Raw genomic sequence first — 17412 nt, forward strand, 5'->3', positions numbered from 1 at the left:
CTTGTGCAGAAATATTGCCTTAGAGATAAGTCTCTCTGGATAGATCTGAATCTGGAGATTGTAAAAAAGCACCCTGTAGGGCTTATGTGACAATGTTCAAATGTGGGCATGTCAGTTTGTGTGTGTTTGTGAATGATGTTTAAAAATAAATACCTTCAGACCACAGTGAATTGACGAGAAGTTCATATTACATTCCCAATGCACACTGTATATTATATCCACAGTATACACTGAAACAAAAGATTAGCTTCTAGTACAATAGGTTATCTTTGTGTCTGTCTATGGCCTGAAGCGGTATAAACTGAGTTTATCATTGTGTTAGTGATAATAAGCTGATCGGGATTGCTCTAGAAATCTCTGGTGCACAGTTTGATTACAAAGACGTTTATCTTGTAGCAAACAGATGGAGAGAAAAGATGGCAATGAGAGACAACAAAAAGGCACATGCAATTGTGGAATAGAAAAGAAAAATGAGAGGAATGGTGAAACAGTAAGGCCACCTTTGAAATGACATCACAATTATGGTTGTATTTTCCCCATCATGGGCTAACTACAAAGATGTGGCCTTTTAAGTAAAGGAGCACTGTCTGTGCCCCATTGCTCTGGTCTAACTAATGGGCTATCACAGCCAACTTAACCACCAATCCATCCTGCTATTTATTGAGAGAACATGACCTGCAATCTGCCTCTGAGAGAGAGAGGGAGAGAGAAGATTGTTATTACTGTAAATATGCTTCTCTATCTTCATCCATTAAATGAGTTTAATCTTTTCATCCTGATGATAATTGAGCCTAAGCATTACCAGTCAGTCCCCTTAAACCGAGCCACCATGATGTTGCTTGCTTTTCCCTTTAGTGTTTATGTGATTTGAACTATTCCCCATTGCCTTACTGCCATGGCCTTCTGGAGTATATCTGTGCTCTGTGCTCTATTAATCACCCTGTCTGTTTCATCCATGCTTTTCTGCTTCTTGGCTCTTCCCTTGCTCTTTGACTGGTCCTCATCCTTTCACTTGCACATCTCTCTACATCCATTTATTTTCATTTCTTTCTCATTCTCCTTCCCTTTTTCCCCATCACCATTCTCTCTTCCAGCCACCTCTTTTCTCTGTCAGCTATGTTTATCCCTCCTTTTTTTCTCTCTTCCTCCTTCCATCATTCCCTCCCACGTGTGAGCCCCAGCTGTGGCCCTACTTGCTCTCCTCTTGGGGCTCTGTTTATCGTTCACTGGTTCCTGCACTCCTTTGCTTGCTGGCTCTGGCGCTCTGCTTAGTGTCTGAGACAGGAAGTGGGGCTAGGCTGGGTCGGGTTGGGTCTGAGCAGCGCACACATGGCTTTGTCTTTGAGCATCTAATCTCTCCTCTCGCACAGGCAAATGTGAAAAATGACCTCCGCACGCCACCAGAACATAGCAGTCAGCGCTTTTAAACAGTGCGTCCTATCAGCCCCTTTCATCTCACTCAATAAACACCAGTCTGCCAGGACCCCCAGAGCTAGAGCTGCTGCCACAGCTTTTGGGGGAATTCCACTGTTTGGTAATGAAATTAAAGTCAGGTCCCTATGTGCTTACATTCACACACAAGTCCCTGTTTCAAATCTCAGCTGGCTGCAGGAAGTGTACTTGGGGGGTTGGCGTGTTTGGCAACCACATGATGAAGGATTTTGGTTGATTACTGGGGCTAAGCTGTGGGTGTAAATCAATATTGAGTGCTCTTAAATGGAATTATGAAGCCGAGTAAGCTTTTGAGAGTTTGTGGGATAATAGGTGTTTGTTTTTTGACTAAGGGGTTCACGATTTGAGTATGAGACTAATAGAAGTGGGAGCATGATGGAAAAAAAATGCTGTACGCAAGTGTTTGGTCACCTCTATTCGGATTAAAGTTAGTTGTTGAAAATATGTTAAAATGTGAACAGCCTTATCAGACTTGTACGTCTCTATTTTTATTTCTTTATTTTTTTACTTATGTTAGTTCTGAGTTTTGCGTGTTGAGAAAACGCAAAATTCATTCATTATCTGTAAGCGCTTATCCAGTTCAGGGTCACGGTGGATTCAGAGCCTACCTGGAATCATTGGGCGCAAGGCGGGAATACACCCTGGAGGGGGCGCTAGTCCTTCACAGGGCAACACACACACACACACATTCACTCACACCTACGGACACACACCCGGAGCAGGAATCGAACCCACAACCTCCAAGTTCCTGGAGCTGTGTGACTGTGACGCTACCTGCTGCGCCACCGTGCTGCCGAAAACGAAAAATGTTAAATATATTTTTGCTCTGGCCATATATATATGTGATAACTGAAAATATGATTAGAGGCATTAAGACAGAAGGAACGCCATGTTTCCTTTATAGGTGATTGTTTCCATTGTGTATATATACCTGTCAATTTAATATGTGTGAAAAAATGTAAGACTTAAGACCACAAGCACAAACACTCTTATTAGTGCAGAGACAAACTCTATGGCTGTGACACTTGGCATTCTCCTGTAAACATAATGCCTCATGAAGTTCTGGGCACAGGGCTCTTCTGCATCAAAGGAAGTGTATGTGACTTTCACACACCAAGCACTTCAGTAAATGGCTGTGCAGTCTCAATGAGTGAGTGTAATTGCAGCCTACACTTTTGTTTATAAGACAGCCTAAAGGACACAGGAAATTTGAGATAATAACAAATGAATGATTAGAGAGGTGGGCCCTCTGTCTTATGTATATGAGTATGAATAATTAGAATTACCTTTGTAACTAGAGCCTACTGGATTTTCTCTCTTGTAGTAGTTTAATTATCATAGATGTGCTTCAGATATACTTGTGTGGTTGTGAGGGAAGCTTCTTGAATCTAGATTTCCCAGACAGCATGGCTCTGTTGCTGGCATAGCCTCCTATCTGCAACAGGTCACTGGATGTTAAGACAAAGGTTAACCAGGCCAAATGTAATTTCCCCATTTTCTGCTTGGAGGGATATCCATCAAAATGCAATCTAAATGTGCCACAAAGCTTGTCATTAGAAGCAGTAAATTGACCTCTTTGGGGAAGTTCATAACAGAATAAAAGAGAAGGGCTCCATGATATTTTTTAATATTTTAAAAATTTCCTGATTCTGATTTAAAAATGGATTTACTTTACTCTAAGTTTATCTAGTCTGTTTGGATTAAGTACTTTGTATTCAGTCGCATTCTGTTATGATTTGAGCAGTCAGCCCCTAAATCAGATGCCACCAGACATCACTGTTTATGTTATATAGAGTGTTAGAATGTCCCCTCTTGCATACTCAATAAACATCCGGTGCCAATCCACACTTTAAAAAAAAAAACAACTGACTGATTTTTAATAAGCAAGTTAATGAAATTAATTAAGAACTCAATGAAGGCAACAGGCAGGCCTGATTGTGAGTGACAGCAACCATAAACCTGTGTGTGTCCCCTTTAAATTTGGTGATTTGTTGGATTTTAAGTATTAACAGATCTATTACAGTGTAGTTTAAAGTTGTTAAAGTTTTTAATGTTTCTGAGAAACAGGGGAAGCTTGCTGACAGGGGCCAGCTCTTAGGCTTCTTAGGCTCTGAGGAACTACTGCAGATATTTTGAAGTATATTTTTGTAATTAAAATTTCATGTGCACATTTGCAGTTTCGTCTCTTGCTTGGAGAAATCTCTCCTAATTTTAGAAATTTCTGTTGTGGAAGTCTTTATGGTATTTTTCTCCAGGGGGACTTTCTTCTTCCTCTCTGCCATAATTGCTTTGTCACTGAGGGAATTCAGTTAAGATGGCCAGATTAAAATACTATGCTCAGCCAGTTTCCTGTTCTATAAGGAGAACATATAGCTCCCAACATGATTCAACAAATCCTAATCTTACTCGGATTAGACTGTGAAAGTAGGAATATTAGAGAAATAAATGTCATTCTCTTTGTTCATTAGACATATATTAAGAAAATCACTGACCATGTCGAATAACAGCCCACAGTTCAGAGACCACACATCTCATAATTTTTAACTAAGTAAGCAAGCATGGAGGTTTGTCTGAGTTTGTATGACTGCGTATTCATTTACACATGTTAATCGTATTGATTTGTTTTGTACTGTGTGGATTTTCCAAGGGTAATATACTGAAACTTAAGTGAAACAAGAGGATATGAGATCTGTGAGCGGAGGAGAAAGGCCATGTATAGGACTGAGGGAAGATGATAGAGAATGAACAGAATGAGGAGAGGGGTCTGAAGAAGAGCTTGGTGGTCTGATGGTGGTGTTTATTAGTGAGACAGTGAAAACAAAAATGATCATCCTTCTATCTGCTTCCATGGTAACGTGTGTGTGTGTGTGTGTGTGTTTGTTAGCTCTCATAGGGAGTCATTTTAAAGAGATCTTTTTGTTCCTTGGATGCAAAGAGCTGACTCACATTCTACCTCCCGGGTCGAAGTCACTCAGACCTTTATTTATTTTGTGTTTGCATGTGTGTACTTCTGTCTGTGTATGTTAGTGTATCTGCTTGTTTATGTTTGGTGTTGGTGTGTTTGCACTGGATATTAGGCATATAATGGAATAAAGACCAACTGAAAGCTATCCACATATGGATTTTATAATACATGCATTAACATTTAAATATTCTGCATCATTATAATTCCCATGATGCTTCAAAGCTGTTTTATTTGTCCATAATATATGGGCCATGTCTTGTATGTGTCGGTCATTGATTATGTTTTGACCATGATCCACATGCCTGCTCTTGTGTGTGCTGTTAAATTGCTAGAAGAGATCTAATGCCACTCTATGAAACAAGGTTTGGAATAAAATATACTGTAAAATGAGCTGGATACACATCAGGAGACGATCACTGCAGTAGCTAAACACATGACCTAGATGAGATAACATCAGGGAGGGCCAGCTTGGGAGGGGTGCAGCAGGGGGAGCAGCAAGTAATCCCAGCTGGAAGCTTCTTATTAGTTTTTAATCAATATTTCCTTTTGCACAGAAACATTTTTTTTGCTAGAGAAACATGCATGTACATATTAGACACAATGCATGAACAAAATAATAGACAGTGTGTAGAGGTCTATTCTAAGAATAATATATTTCTCCTCATTGTGAATAATGATATCCGCTTGAAAATAAATACTACATATATACAATACTTTTTAAAACTTTTAATGAATAAAATCATTTAATACTTTTAATATTCATTCATTCATTCATTATCTGTAAGCGCTTATCCAGTTCAGGGTCGCGGTGGGTCCAGAGCCTACCTGGAATCATTGGGTGCAAGGCAGGAATACACCCTGTAGGGGGCGCCAGTCTTTCATAGGGCAACACACACACACACATTCACTCACACACTCACACCTACGGACACTTTTGAGTCGCCAATCCACCTACCAACGTGTGTTTTTGGACCGTGGGAGAAAATCAGAGCACCCGGAGGAAACCCACGCAGACACAGAGAAAACACACCAAACTCCTCACAGACAGTCACCCAGAGAAAACACACCAAACTCCTCACAGACAGTCACCCGGAGCAGGACTTGAACCCACAACCTCCAGGTCCCTGGAGCTATGTATATGTATATTACATATATTTAATATAATTAATATCAATATACCATTATATTTTTTTGCAATAGTGTGTTCTTGAAATTTATAACAGTATCTTTCATTGTTTCATCATATCTCCAAGGATATCGTTATCATGAAAATACCCTAAAATACTGTGATATTATTTTAGGGCCACAGCGCATATGATCATGTCCTGGACGTTGCAAAGTAGAAAACAGAAAATAATGTTGTAGATGGCCTGGCCTGTAGTCATAAAGCAGAGAAGAAATGTGTCAGGATGAGCTCATGCATATTCATAAATGGAAACACACAGCACAGCTGTAGGCGCTGTCAAAAACGTTAGTCCAATGTGTTTTCATGCAGAGGTCTGGAGAATGAGGCTGAAAGCTGGTGTGTATATATATATATATATATATATATATATATATATATATATATATATATATATATATATATATATATATATATATATATATATATTTTTATTTTTTTTTTTTATTATTTTTGTCTGTATGAAAAGTTTTTGCGCTCCTGCAGTGTATGCTGCTTTTGGTTAATGATGTGTTTAGGACTGCTTTTTGAGATGTGAAAAAGAATATGGGTTTCCCATGGTGACCAACTCATTCTCAGTTACAGTAATGGCTGTATTTTCCTCACTGATGTTTTATGATCTCTGATTATTTAGTCAGTGTAAATCAGAACATATTTAGTTCTTTTTCAAGTCGTAGATAAAGAATGCATGTGGAGCTTTTGGGATAATCTCTAAAGCAAGAATTGTTTTCAATGACTCTCTTAGCTCCTTTTTATCATCACTCTACCTATTCTGTGGAAATGTTGAGTACATTTGTACTCTTTTAGGGATTGATAGAAAAAGATATTAGGAGGTGTCCACATCCCTAAGACAATGTCTAATAGTAAGTAAATTTTAGGCTAATATGGTCTCAAAACTCTTCAAAACAGTTTTAATTCATCAGTCTTTATTCAGCACACTATTCTAGTCGGGAACATCTTATTAAAGTTAGGAGAAGACATGTATGGACTGTGTTCTGTACTTAGTTTATTTAATAGAGAGTTAAGATTTGTTCACCTAAAGATAGCTAAACGTGTCAAGAGCCATTGTTAACCATTTCTTTAGTGTACAATGATGTTCTTCCATTGATAGAACATGGAAGAGATATAGTCCTTTACACATTTTAAATGTCTATAATTTGTAAAATATTGTTTTTCGGACCCCCTTTTGAGCCCCACTGTGAGCTCTGTTGGTTTATTTATGCAGATCACCATACAGTAAAGCACTGATCCCAATATGAGAACATAATGTATTTCTCCTAGGTTCCAGTCGTCCTTATATACCACATCCCTGCACTCATCTCTCCTCACACAATGCACTGCACACAAACAATGAGCAACACTAGATTATTTCCGCTGTAGGTTGCATGTGTAATTGGTGTTTTTGTGTGCATCCTGCTTTTTGCAAATATTTGTGAGGAGATTCAATCACCGTTTCATTGTCAATAGTGTTGTCACAAACAGAAATAATGTAGTGGAAAGAGTGGCTCTCGCTTTGATGAGTGAGTCCATGCACAAAAGGTTTAGCTCATTGGGAGATCATTTCACTGATAATAGCTTGGAGAGAGAACAATCCCATCTGTCTATCACAAAACATTCATTACTCTAAGCTAACCTTCTTTCACTCACTCTTTTAGTTTGTGTCTCTCTCTATCAGGCTCATGTGTTGTGCCTTTTGAACACATCTCATTCCCTGTGTTTGACACCTGCCCTTTCTGCAAGCCACAGACTGCTGTCTCACCTCTGCTGTGTGAAGAGCTGCATTGATGTCTATTTCTCCTTCCCATCTCCATTAGTAGAAATTACACCTAAAAGTTGAGTGACTCCTTTTTTTATTTTTTTTATTTTTTTAGGAGTAAGAACAGAAATGAAAACATTTTTTGCTGGACCACTTACCAGCCAGCCTAGTAGAGGCATTTTTGCTTACTTACTGACTTACTGACTTGTTATTTCACTTTCTGCTGTTAGTTCAGCCATATGACACAAGGTAGCGTTCCAGTTTTCAAGCTAAATTTGGAACCATACAATGTTTTTCCACCAACATAAACTGGTTCCCAAACCAGAAAAATTATTTCCCAACTGAAACCAAAGTAGAGTAGGTTCTTCAGCGCTAACTGTGGTCAAGTTTCATTAACTCAAGGGAGAGCTCAGAGTCTCCAATACAGCGTTATGCCCCAGTTGAGATGGAAGGTGTTATTTACAAAGTCTCATCTAAATACATACATAGGGGAACACAGACACACACACACATTCACTCACACCTACAGACACTTTTGAATCGCCAAACCACCTACCAACGTGTGTTTTTGGACTGTGGGAGGAAACTGGAGCACCCGGAGGAAGCCCACGTGGACACGTGGACACAGTCACCCGGAGCGGGAATCGAACCCACAACCTCCAGGTCCCTGGAGCTGTGTGACTGCGACACTACCTGCTGCGCCACCGTGCTGCCCCTCAGCTAAATAAGTAAAAGGAAATAAAAGGAACATGCTCTGTTTGTGTTTGGCTCTGTGTTAGTTACATTAACTCTGCTGTTCCCAAGCTCAACAGGACAGATCGGAACTCTGCAACATTTACACACATTATATCTCACACAGAGAGTAGGACTGCTGAATTTGTCTTATTTCATGTGAGTTTGTGTATTTGCCTGAAATATTGTAAAGGGAAGTGGTGGGGAGATATTTTGTTGCTGTAGTGTGTTTATAAAATGCCATATAGCTGCACACAGCCTCCTTAAACTTCATGTGCTTTACTCTAACCAGTTAATTCATTGATTCATTCATTATCTGTAAGCGCTTATCCAGTTCAGGGTCACGGTGGGTCCTGAGCCTACCTGGAACCATTGGGAATACACCCTGGAGGGGGCGCCAGTCCTTCACAGGGCAACACACACACCTACGAACACTGTTGGGTCGCCAATCCACCTACCAATGTGTGTTTTTGGACTGTGGGAGGAAACCCACACAGACACGGGGAGAACTCCTCACAGACAGTCACCCGGAGCAAGAATCAAACCCACAACATCCACGTCCCTGGAACTGTGTGACTGCGACACTACGTGCTGCACCACTGTGCCGCCCACTCTAACCAGTTACATTGAATAAATAAGTAATTATAATTCTTTAATCAACAAAATTTTCTTGGTATTTTCTTGGTGGTACATCATTTAGTATTTATTTTTAAATAAAACGAATAAAAAACACTGTTATATATTATGAACAAAAATTTGCGCTCCTTTTTTCCTTTCTGCATTTATTAGTCCAGCCCTCCATATTTTCTGTACAACACAATCACATAATACAAACCACATGTAAACAAAGACATTGATATGAAGCACCAAAGCTTCTCCAGACCTCCCAATGACAAGGGTATGTATTTTGGGCTTTTCCTGTTTTTGAAATTCCAGAAACACCTCTGTGACAATGGCTATATGGCTAATGGTGGTCCAGAAAAACTAGGCTTTCTTAGTTTTGTTTTTCCATGTTTGTCTGTCCTGACCATCTGTGACTATGTGGGTCGCCACTTGTCCCAGAACTGAGAGGGATTCTTTGACACCATTCTTCCACCCTTCTACACTACCCATTCTCTCTCTCTCTCTCTCTCTCTCTCTCTCTCTCTCTCTCTCTCTCTCTGTCACTCTCTCTCTCTCTCACTCTCACTCTCAGCTTGTTATGTACTCCACTATGACTAGGTGTAATATCTTAGCTGATAAGTCCCTGTGTAGAGTCCTGGATTGCTTTAAAAAAAAAAAAAAAAAAAAAAAAAAAAAAATATATATATATATCTACATTAAACAGTGGTACTGTTGAGAGTTAACCACTGCCCTCCATTTTCAGTCTGCCATTTGAAATATTTGTGATACAAAGCAGAAATACAGTGTGAAGAACATAAACTACACTGGTGACAGTTGCTAGAAGCTGCATTGTCAATTAAGCAAGTAGCTTTTGACACTATTACAACTGCATAGATTTCTCCAGCTGTAACTGGAGAAAGAAATGTGTCTGCTATCATAGCCATTATTCCTAAATACTCCGTGACCATCATCTTTCATCTGGCTCATTTTATCACAGTACGGAGAGTTATTCCCAGTCCATTACTTACTATGAGATTTTTTGATGTGATTTATTAAGCTAGAGTTGGAATGGAGCTAATGTTTTTTTTTTTTTACCAAGTGTCTGATTGGCAGTTTGCAACACTACTGCACTGATGGAGGTAGTAGTTATCCGTTGTGTTATATCTTTTCACTATGCTAATGAGATTGAAGAGAGTGAATCGTGCCAGGGCAGGTTCTGGAGTGATGTGTTTCCTCTACTCCATGAATAACATTAACAGCAGCTCAATCAGAGATCATGCTGGGACCTGAGTCCTTACTCATTTTACTGCTGACATCTCTATGTTATTTATAAGTATTCATTGTATATCTCAGTTGGAATGAATGTTTGACTGTTAGACTAAGTGCTTTGGAACGAATTCTAATGAGTAACGTTTCTCACATTTTTGATGCAGTCACAAAACTCATTTGCCTGAAGCTTCAATCTGTGTTGTAGTTACTGAGGTTTACCGTATACACTGCAAGTGTAATCCATTCTCTGTGCCATACGAATGTGCTGCACTGTGCAATGGGATTCAAGTTATATATCCAGTAATAAGCAGTAAGGGCTAACAATAATGCAACTTTACCTATAGTGTTTGCATATAGAGCCTTCCCTAGTATCAGTAGACTGGCCTTTGTTCCAATTCCTGAGCTATATATTTTGAAACACTTTGTTAGGAATTCAGTTCAAAATAAATAAAAAAATTCAAATTTCAATACATCTTAAGGGTGGCACCACATTGTCACTCTCATAGAGCTTCATGGTCCTGGGATTGTAGGTTCAGTCACATTTCAAGTCATCTTTTGAGGGGTTAAGTTTTTCCCTCATACCTGCATGGGTTTCCTCAGGGTGCTCAGGTTTCCTCCCACAATCCCAAAACATATGCTGCAATGTGCATTGGCTGTGCAAAAGTGTCCATAGGTGTGAGTATGAGTCATTGCGTGAGTGTGAATATGGACTTCACTCTAATAAGTTAACAAATTAATGGTTCTTTTTCTGTACCAAAATAATATCTTACAAGTCAGGCATAAAGTGTGTTGTATTGTTTTTTATGGTTCTTTAAAAATGACATCAAGGGAAAGTATTGTAAATGTTAACAAGAGAGTAAACTCATTGATTTTGAATGTATTTTTAAGTGTGCTTTCAAAAAATCCTGAAGCACCCAGCAGATGTTATAGTTTTGACTTAAATATGTTTTTGTAAAGTCTCAGTGCCGCCAAAACTAAAATCATTATTCTTGTGTAAAACCAAATCCAGTATAAACAAGTTAAACATAGGCACAGCTTCCTGCTGCACTTATACGAGGTCTAAATATATGTTAAATATACACAGGAGTGACTTATAATACCTAAGTATACTGAACACCAGTGGTTGCGAAATTGTAATTTTCATAACAGTTATTCTCGTTTAAAATTATGCTAGTTTCAGTGTCCCACATTTGCAATATGGAGAGAGCTAGTACTAAAAAAACAGTCCTTGTTCAGAGCTGTTCATTTCAATATGCTGTGTGTGAGCAGTGTAGGTGGATGTCTTGTGGAAAAGGTGGCAAAGTGCTTGGCCCATTACTGTGGACAATGGTTAGCATCTTATCTTCAAGCTTGTATCAGATGTAGACTGAAAGTGTGGGCGTGTGGAAGCTGTGCTGAGAGGCTGGCTGTTAATATGTATCTGTGGACTGGAGTTTATTGTGTCCTTTGGTGTGCAGCAGAGTGCCAATGCGTGAGAGAGAGTAAACACTTATGTGTCTCCTCACTGGCTGTTTTATTGTCACAAATTTCCCTGGATTTCTTTCTCCCTCTCACACACACACAATTATGTCTGTCCAACTCTGTCTCTGTCTGTCTGTCTCTCTCTCTCTCTCTCTCTCTCTCTCAGACAGCAGACAGATCAATATGCTTAGATAGAATTTGATCAAATCTCTCAACAAATAAACAACAAATAATACTTAAACTAATCTTTCACCAGATAGCATCCAAACCACCTTTTGAAGACCAGGTTTGATTATCAGGCTGATAATGAATACAAAGTGGTGCTGCTTGTTTGTTTCTAATATATATAAGTCTAATATATTGACAACAAGCTGCAGCCTTAGTCTCTTCAAGGCATTATTTAAACTGCAACTCCTGATGGGTTAGGGATAAAAGATTAAACCTTTGCCAGACATTTCTCACTCTACATACCACAGAGTAATTAGTCTGCTTTGTACCTCTGTCCCATCACAGCTATCGTGCAAAAACAGCTATCGAGAGAACGAGGCAAGGGATGTCTGTGAGAAAGAAGTTGGGAGGGAGGGTAGGGATAAAGTGCAGGTGGTTGAAATGCATGATTAATTCTCTGTAGAGTGAACACAAGAGAAAGAGAAGAAATGGGGGCATGAAATGTCAGTCCAGATATGTTACTGTAATCCATTCATTCATTCATTGTCTAAAACCGCTTATCCAGTTCAGGGTCGTGGTGCGTCTGGAGCCTGCCCGGAATCACTGGGCGCAAGGTGGGAATACACCCTGGATGGGGTACCAGTCCTTCGCAGGGTATGTTACAGTAATGTTAGTCCACAGTCATTAACCCTGCAGGTTTGTTGATATTGAATTATAAATTATTTTTTCCAGCACCAAAATAGTTCTGATTGCTCTGTATTGTGGCATGCGTTTGGAACCTTTAAAGCTTTATGTGCAAATCTACAGCCCAAAATTACATGACAATAGTGCAACATTCCTTAAGGATTATTTGATTAAAAATGGCTACAGAAATGAGAGTTAAATTTAGCATTTTATCCCATTACTTTTGTAGTGTGCAGTGTAATAACTTAGTAATTCCATTTGGTTTTCATTCTTTTTTTTTATGTTTTGGCGCACATTAAGACGGTCATTTTCAGGATCATTTCACTAGTCTGGGTCAGTTTTCTCAGTATTTACTCAGTAATAGTGCCAGCTCATTTTCTTCACCACAGGTTGCTTCACAGCACCAGTAATGAGGCACACAGCGGGGAAAGGGTTAGCGTAGTTTGTTTCATGTTTTCTGAGAGGTTTTGGATCAGGTTGTATGACATATTATTGACTACTGAGGTGGCAATATGGCTGTAGTCTGTCTGTGCAAACATCTTTGAATTCCTGCATGCCTTACAATAGATCCCAGAATGCCCAAAAATGTTAGCTGAAGTAATTGTACTGTATAGACGAAGTTCTTGTTCATAGCTGTGAGTGTTAGAGTGTGGAACCCTGTGATGGACAGCCCCAGGGTGTATTCCTTGTGCCCTGTGATTCCAGGTAGGGTCCAGACCCACTGAGACCCTGAAATGGATAAGCGGTTATAGACAACAAACGAATGAATGATTATTTTGCTTTCATTGCAGAAATTCAGACATGTTTTCTATTAAGTTTCTATAATGCTTTATAAAAATGTAATAGCACAGTGTAAGTTGGTGAAAATGTTTATTGTGGAGAATGAAAATAATTAATTACAGTCTCAAATGCAATTACAATTGTTTGAACACTAAAACAACAGCAATCATCAACTCATTATCATATGTTCATTAGTAAACATGGATATAGATGAATCATTCTTGGGTCAAATTATAGTCAAAGCTGAATACTCACTTGTAATAACTTTTAAAATATATTTTAATTTCTGCTCATATACTTAAGCTCATGTGTCCTCTCACTTAAGTGGTGGTTTCATCATGGTTTCACAGTTATGAGATTCATGTTTTTTTACTCTCCAATAACCATGCACAAATAATCATTCTAACTCCCTTTAGAATGTGTAATATCTGATGTTATGCTGCAGTGTTTTTTACAGTAAATGCAGTACTAATTGCACAATCGTTACTGGATTTGCAATTAAAGAATGCCTCACTGTGGTTTGTTATCATTTGGATAGCATAAGGTTCTGTGTCTGATGCTTAGCCTTTCCACTGCTCTACTGCCCTGGTGCCATTTTTTTATTCATGAGCAACTCTGTACTTTTGCACCTTGATTCACATGTGCAGTGTTGATGTTTTTTAATATGTGTGTGTGTGTGTGTGTGTGTGTGTGTGTGTGTTTGTGAGAAGAAAGAGAATACAAAATAATCATATCCCAAATAGCCTGATCTATAACTAATGTGCTCTGAGTCTGAGAGGAGTGCAGTTGGTTTTCGTAGCCTGACCTGTTTATTTTTCTTTTTTATAAATGATTCTTCTTGTGCTCCATTTAAATCTCATTTTAGTGAACCCCTTGTTGCCAAAAATGACATTTTCACGATGTTTGTGCTGGGACGTTTTTATGCAGATCGCTCAACAATACAAGGTTTGTTGTGGTATATTTAGCTGTTTGCTGAAAAATATTGATAAATGATACTTTACAGATATTATCAACATTTAATAAGAGACTTAATAGAGTAAATATATTTTAAAAGAATCTCTTAATAAAACTAATACAAAAAATCTCTAATGTGTGACAGATACAAGTATAAAGCACAGCACTGTCTGCGGTGCTCATAAGAGTTGTCAGCTTATGTTAAATAAGCACAAGGGTAACTTGCTTGAGTGGAATAAATAAAAATTAGCCGTAGGCCACACAAAATGTTGCCTTGCCTTTAATGTTTAGGTCAGAATTCTGGCTTTGATGAGACACAAGGTGCCTCTCTTTATGTAGAGACAGAATTACACTATCGATTGAAGTGCCTAGTTCTGTCACAGTAACAATGAACACACAGTGCAGTCTGTAAACACCTGGTTATATTAAGTTGTGCTATTACTCATCGTCCCTTGAAATGTATAAAATGGGCCCTGATGTGATTCACCCAGTGCAGATGAAAATGCCCTTGAATTAAAACTGATTTTCAGCGTCTTTAGTCTCATTTTAAATTAAAGAATGACTGTGATGTCAAAGTACAAAGCAAAAATTTCTCATTGTCTAATTACTTTTGTAGATGTCCAGATGGCTTGTCTGAGTATATGCAGTAATTACTCATGAGGCTGATTTAGTGGATACAAGCCATAAAATCTATAGTTTGTTTCACTCATTGTAAAATATTTCCATTGAGTTTCCTTGTTCTTCAGATCATAAGACAATTTCCATTTATTTAATTCAGCTCATTACAAATTTAGATCACATTTAAATCTGGCATTTTACTCATTTTACCCTTCAGATAAAAACAATGACAGGATCCTGCTTTCAGAAGTGACATTTCCACCAATCTGCTCATGTCTGGAGGTTTTGTTTATAAACACACTAGCCCTAGCCCTGATAAGCCTCACTATCATCTCTCAGGTAGTTGTTTGAACAGTGTGCTATTTTTAACTTTTCATCAACCAGTAGTTTCATTAATTTTTAACTTTCATCAACAGATGCATCCTCTTTTCTGTAATCACGCAATAATAAATGCACTCTAAGCTACTGTAGGAAGGATTTATTCTGACCTCAATACAGAATTATCCTGATATTAATTGATACAATATTTTATAGTGAAGGATACTGAGTAAATCCATGACTGTGGTCAGAGCTTCTGCTTGTCTCAATCTTCTACAGCTCTTGCCAATGTGAAGTTATGGGCCATCGACAGGCAGTGCTTTCAGACCATCATGATGAGGACTGGACTGATCAAGCATGCAGAGTACATGGAGTTTCTTAAAAGGTTAGAAACTTATCCCCTTATCTTTTAATCTGTGTTAATGAGCAGATCTGCAAGTACAGCTCTGTGGATTCTGTATTGAGTGTTACTGTGTGTATTTCTATACATATGTGTGTTAGGGTATAGGTTGTCTTTCGGTGCAGCAGCTGTCTTGCCAGTCCTGTATTTCTATGAGGGAGTCTTCTCTGCATCCACCGGAAAGCAAATCCTTCCCTCTTCCTCTTTTTCTTTCTCTCTTTTCATCATCTGACGTCTCCATTTGCATAATAGCACACAGAAAAGAGAGCATGGGGCATATTTTACATATTAAAGACAGAATTCTGCAGGGTTGGGCTCATAGGCGAAACATTACATGAAAGAAATCTTCATCAGAATATGGCTGCATAATAGAACAGTTCTTTGGAAGCATGGCTGCTCTACTGGCACAAAGCCTTTGTGCATCCATCCTCTTTCTGCATCTGTCTCTGTCTCTCACTAGCTCTTTATCTCTCCTTCTTCTGTTTAAAGTAGTGGTGCAGTATAGCTATTTGTACTAACATTTTTTTCTCTTTATAGCTGCACAAATATTACCATTAGTTCAAAAGAATATGCCATGATGTAATACGTGAACCTTATAATGAAAGTTCAGCTGAACATTAATATTTTGTCTGTTTGCTAATGTGTTAGTAATACTTAGATAAGCATACTCCTGCAGAGATAGAGCCTATTTTCTTAAGGACATAAAGGTCAGATGGCCGCTCCTGCTCCAGGGTCCTTTAAATTAGTTATTAGCATTATAGTGAATTAAAGTCCTAATTGGACGACCCACCTGGTGTCCTGGTTCTGTGGTTATTTGGCTTTGAAAACGTGCAGCATTTGGAGGAGCGTATGAATCATGCACAGATGTTTACTTCCCTGTTGAATTTTACCTATGGGAAGTTCTGTTTAGACCATTAGGACTAATTTGATTTTTCGTAGTAAAATACATAATCTGTCCTTTTTTCCCCTAATTTTTACTAGTGTTGAAATAACCTGGGTTCAGCTGCTGAATATTTAATTTGCCTCTAGGAATGAGCTTAGAAAATGAATGACGTGAAGAAAGAAAGGGTTAAATGTTATGCAGATTTTGAGTTATGAGATTAATAAGCAATATTTTTTTTCTCTTAAACGAAAATGATGCTGATAACTACACATAATTTCGTTCTAATTTTTTTAAATGTAAAATTCAATAAAAATAGTTGGGTCAAAGGTTTTTACCGCTGTTTTACATTGTGTTATTTTGATGTATGTCCTTTCATGATAGACTTACAGATCCCATTTCCTGTTGCAGCAGCAGACTGTATTAAGTGACAGTGTTTTTACTAATTTCTCCTGAGCCCAGTGGGTTTATTTATCACAGTAGTAAGACATAGATTCTCAGGCACTGACATCTGAGGGCATTAAAGTCACACATATTCAGCATAAATTTTTAGCCTTCCCCCATATAAATAGAGATTCTCTAAATCTTTTATAATATTATGAACGTTAAGTGGCAAATGACCTCAATTCTTTGCCATCAGGCTTTGAAACAAAATTAAATCTTTGTCAGAATTTGCCAATTCTCTCACAAAATATGGCACAAAGTGGTGAGCTACATCTCTCCTTTGCTGCAAAGACTTAACCTTTGTTGGATGCTCCTTTTTGTACCCAATCATGATACCTTCTCCTGTCATCAGTTTACCTGCTTATTATGGAATATTTTAAAATTGTTTCCATTATGTTACATTAAATATTTCATATTTTGCTTAAGATTTTTGAGCATGTTGAAGGCATCAAATTCTAAATTTTGTTTATATTGTTAAAGTACCAATACGCTGGTCAGTGAAAATATGGGAGTATTTAAATTGTTCTTTTGTAAGATAAATATTTAAAGGAATTAACACATCAGATTCTAGGTCATTCTAGATACAATAAAAAATTCCTTGTAAATGTTTGTCTTTAGGTCCATTTTTAAACAGATCATTACATGTACGCTATATTCACATTTTTAGCTGATGCTGTATAAACAAAAAAGAATAATACAGCAATAATATAACAACAAAGTAAAAATGTGAGGTTAATAGAGGCAA

At 38.1% G+C, this 17412-nt stretch overlaps 1 protein-coding gene across 1 annotated transcript in view; it reads left to right on the top strand.

Moving 5' to 3' along the window:
- The window catches only part of prkg1a (protein kinase cGMP-dependent 1a), a 55332-nt gene that overhangs the window by 20760 nt on the left and 17160 nt on the right, over nt 1-17412 (top strand). Inside the window, exon 4 of the mRNA XM_066678476.1 lies at nt 15223-15328. Coding sequence (XP_066534573.1) covers nt 15223-15328 — 106 coding nt within the window. The remainder of the gene's footprint in view (nt 1-15222; nt 15329-17412) is intronic.

The sequence above is a fragment of the Hoplias malabaricus genome, chromosome 8 (genome assembly GCF_029633855.1).
Source record: "Hoplias malabaricus isolate fHopMal1 chromosome 8, fHopMal1.hap1, whole genome shotgun sequence".
NCBI lineage: Eukaryota > Metazoa > Chordata > Actinopteri > Characiformes > Erythrinidae > Hoplias > Hoplias malabaricus.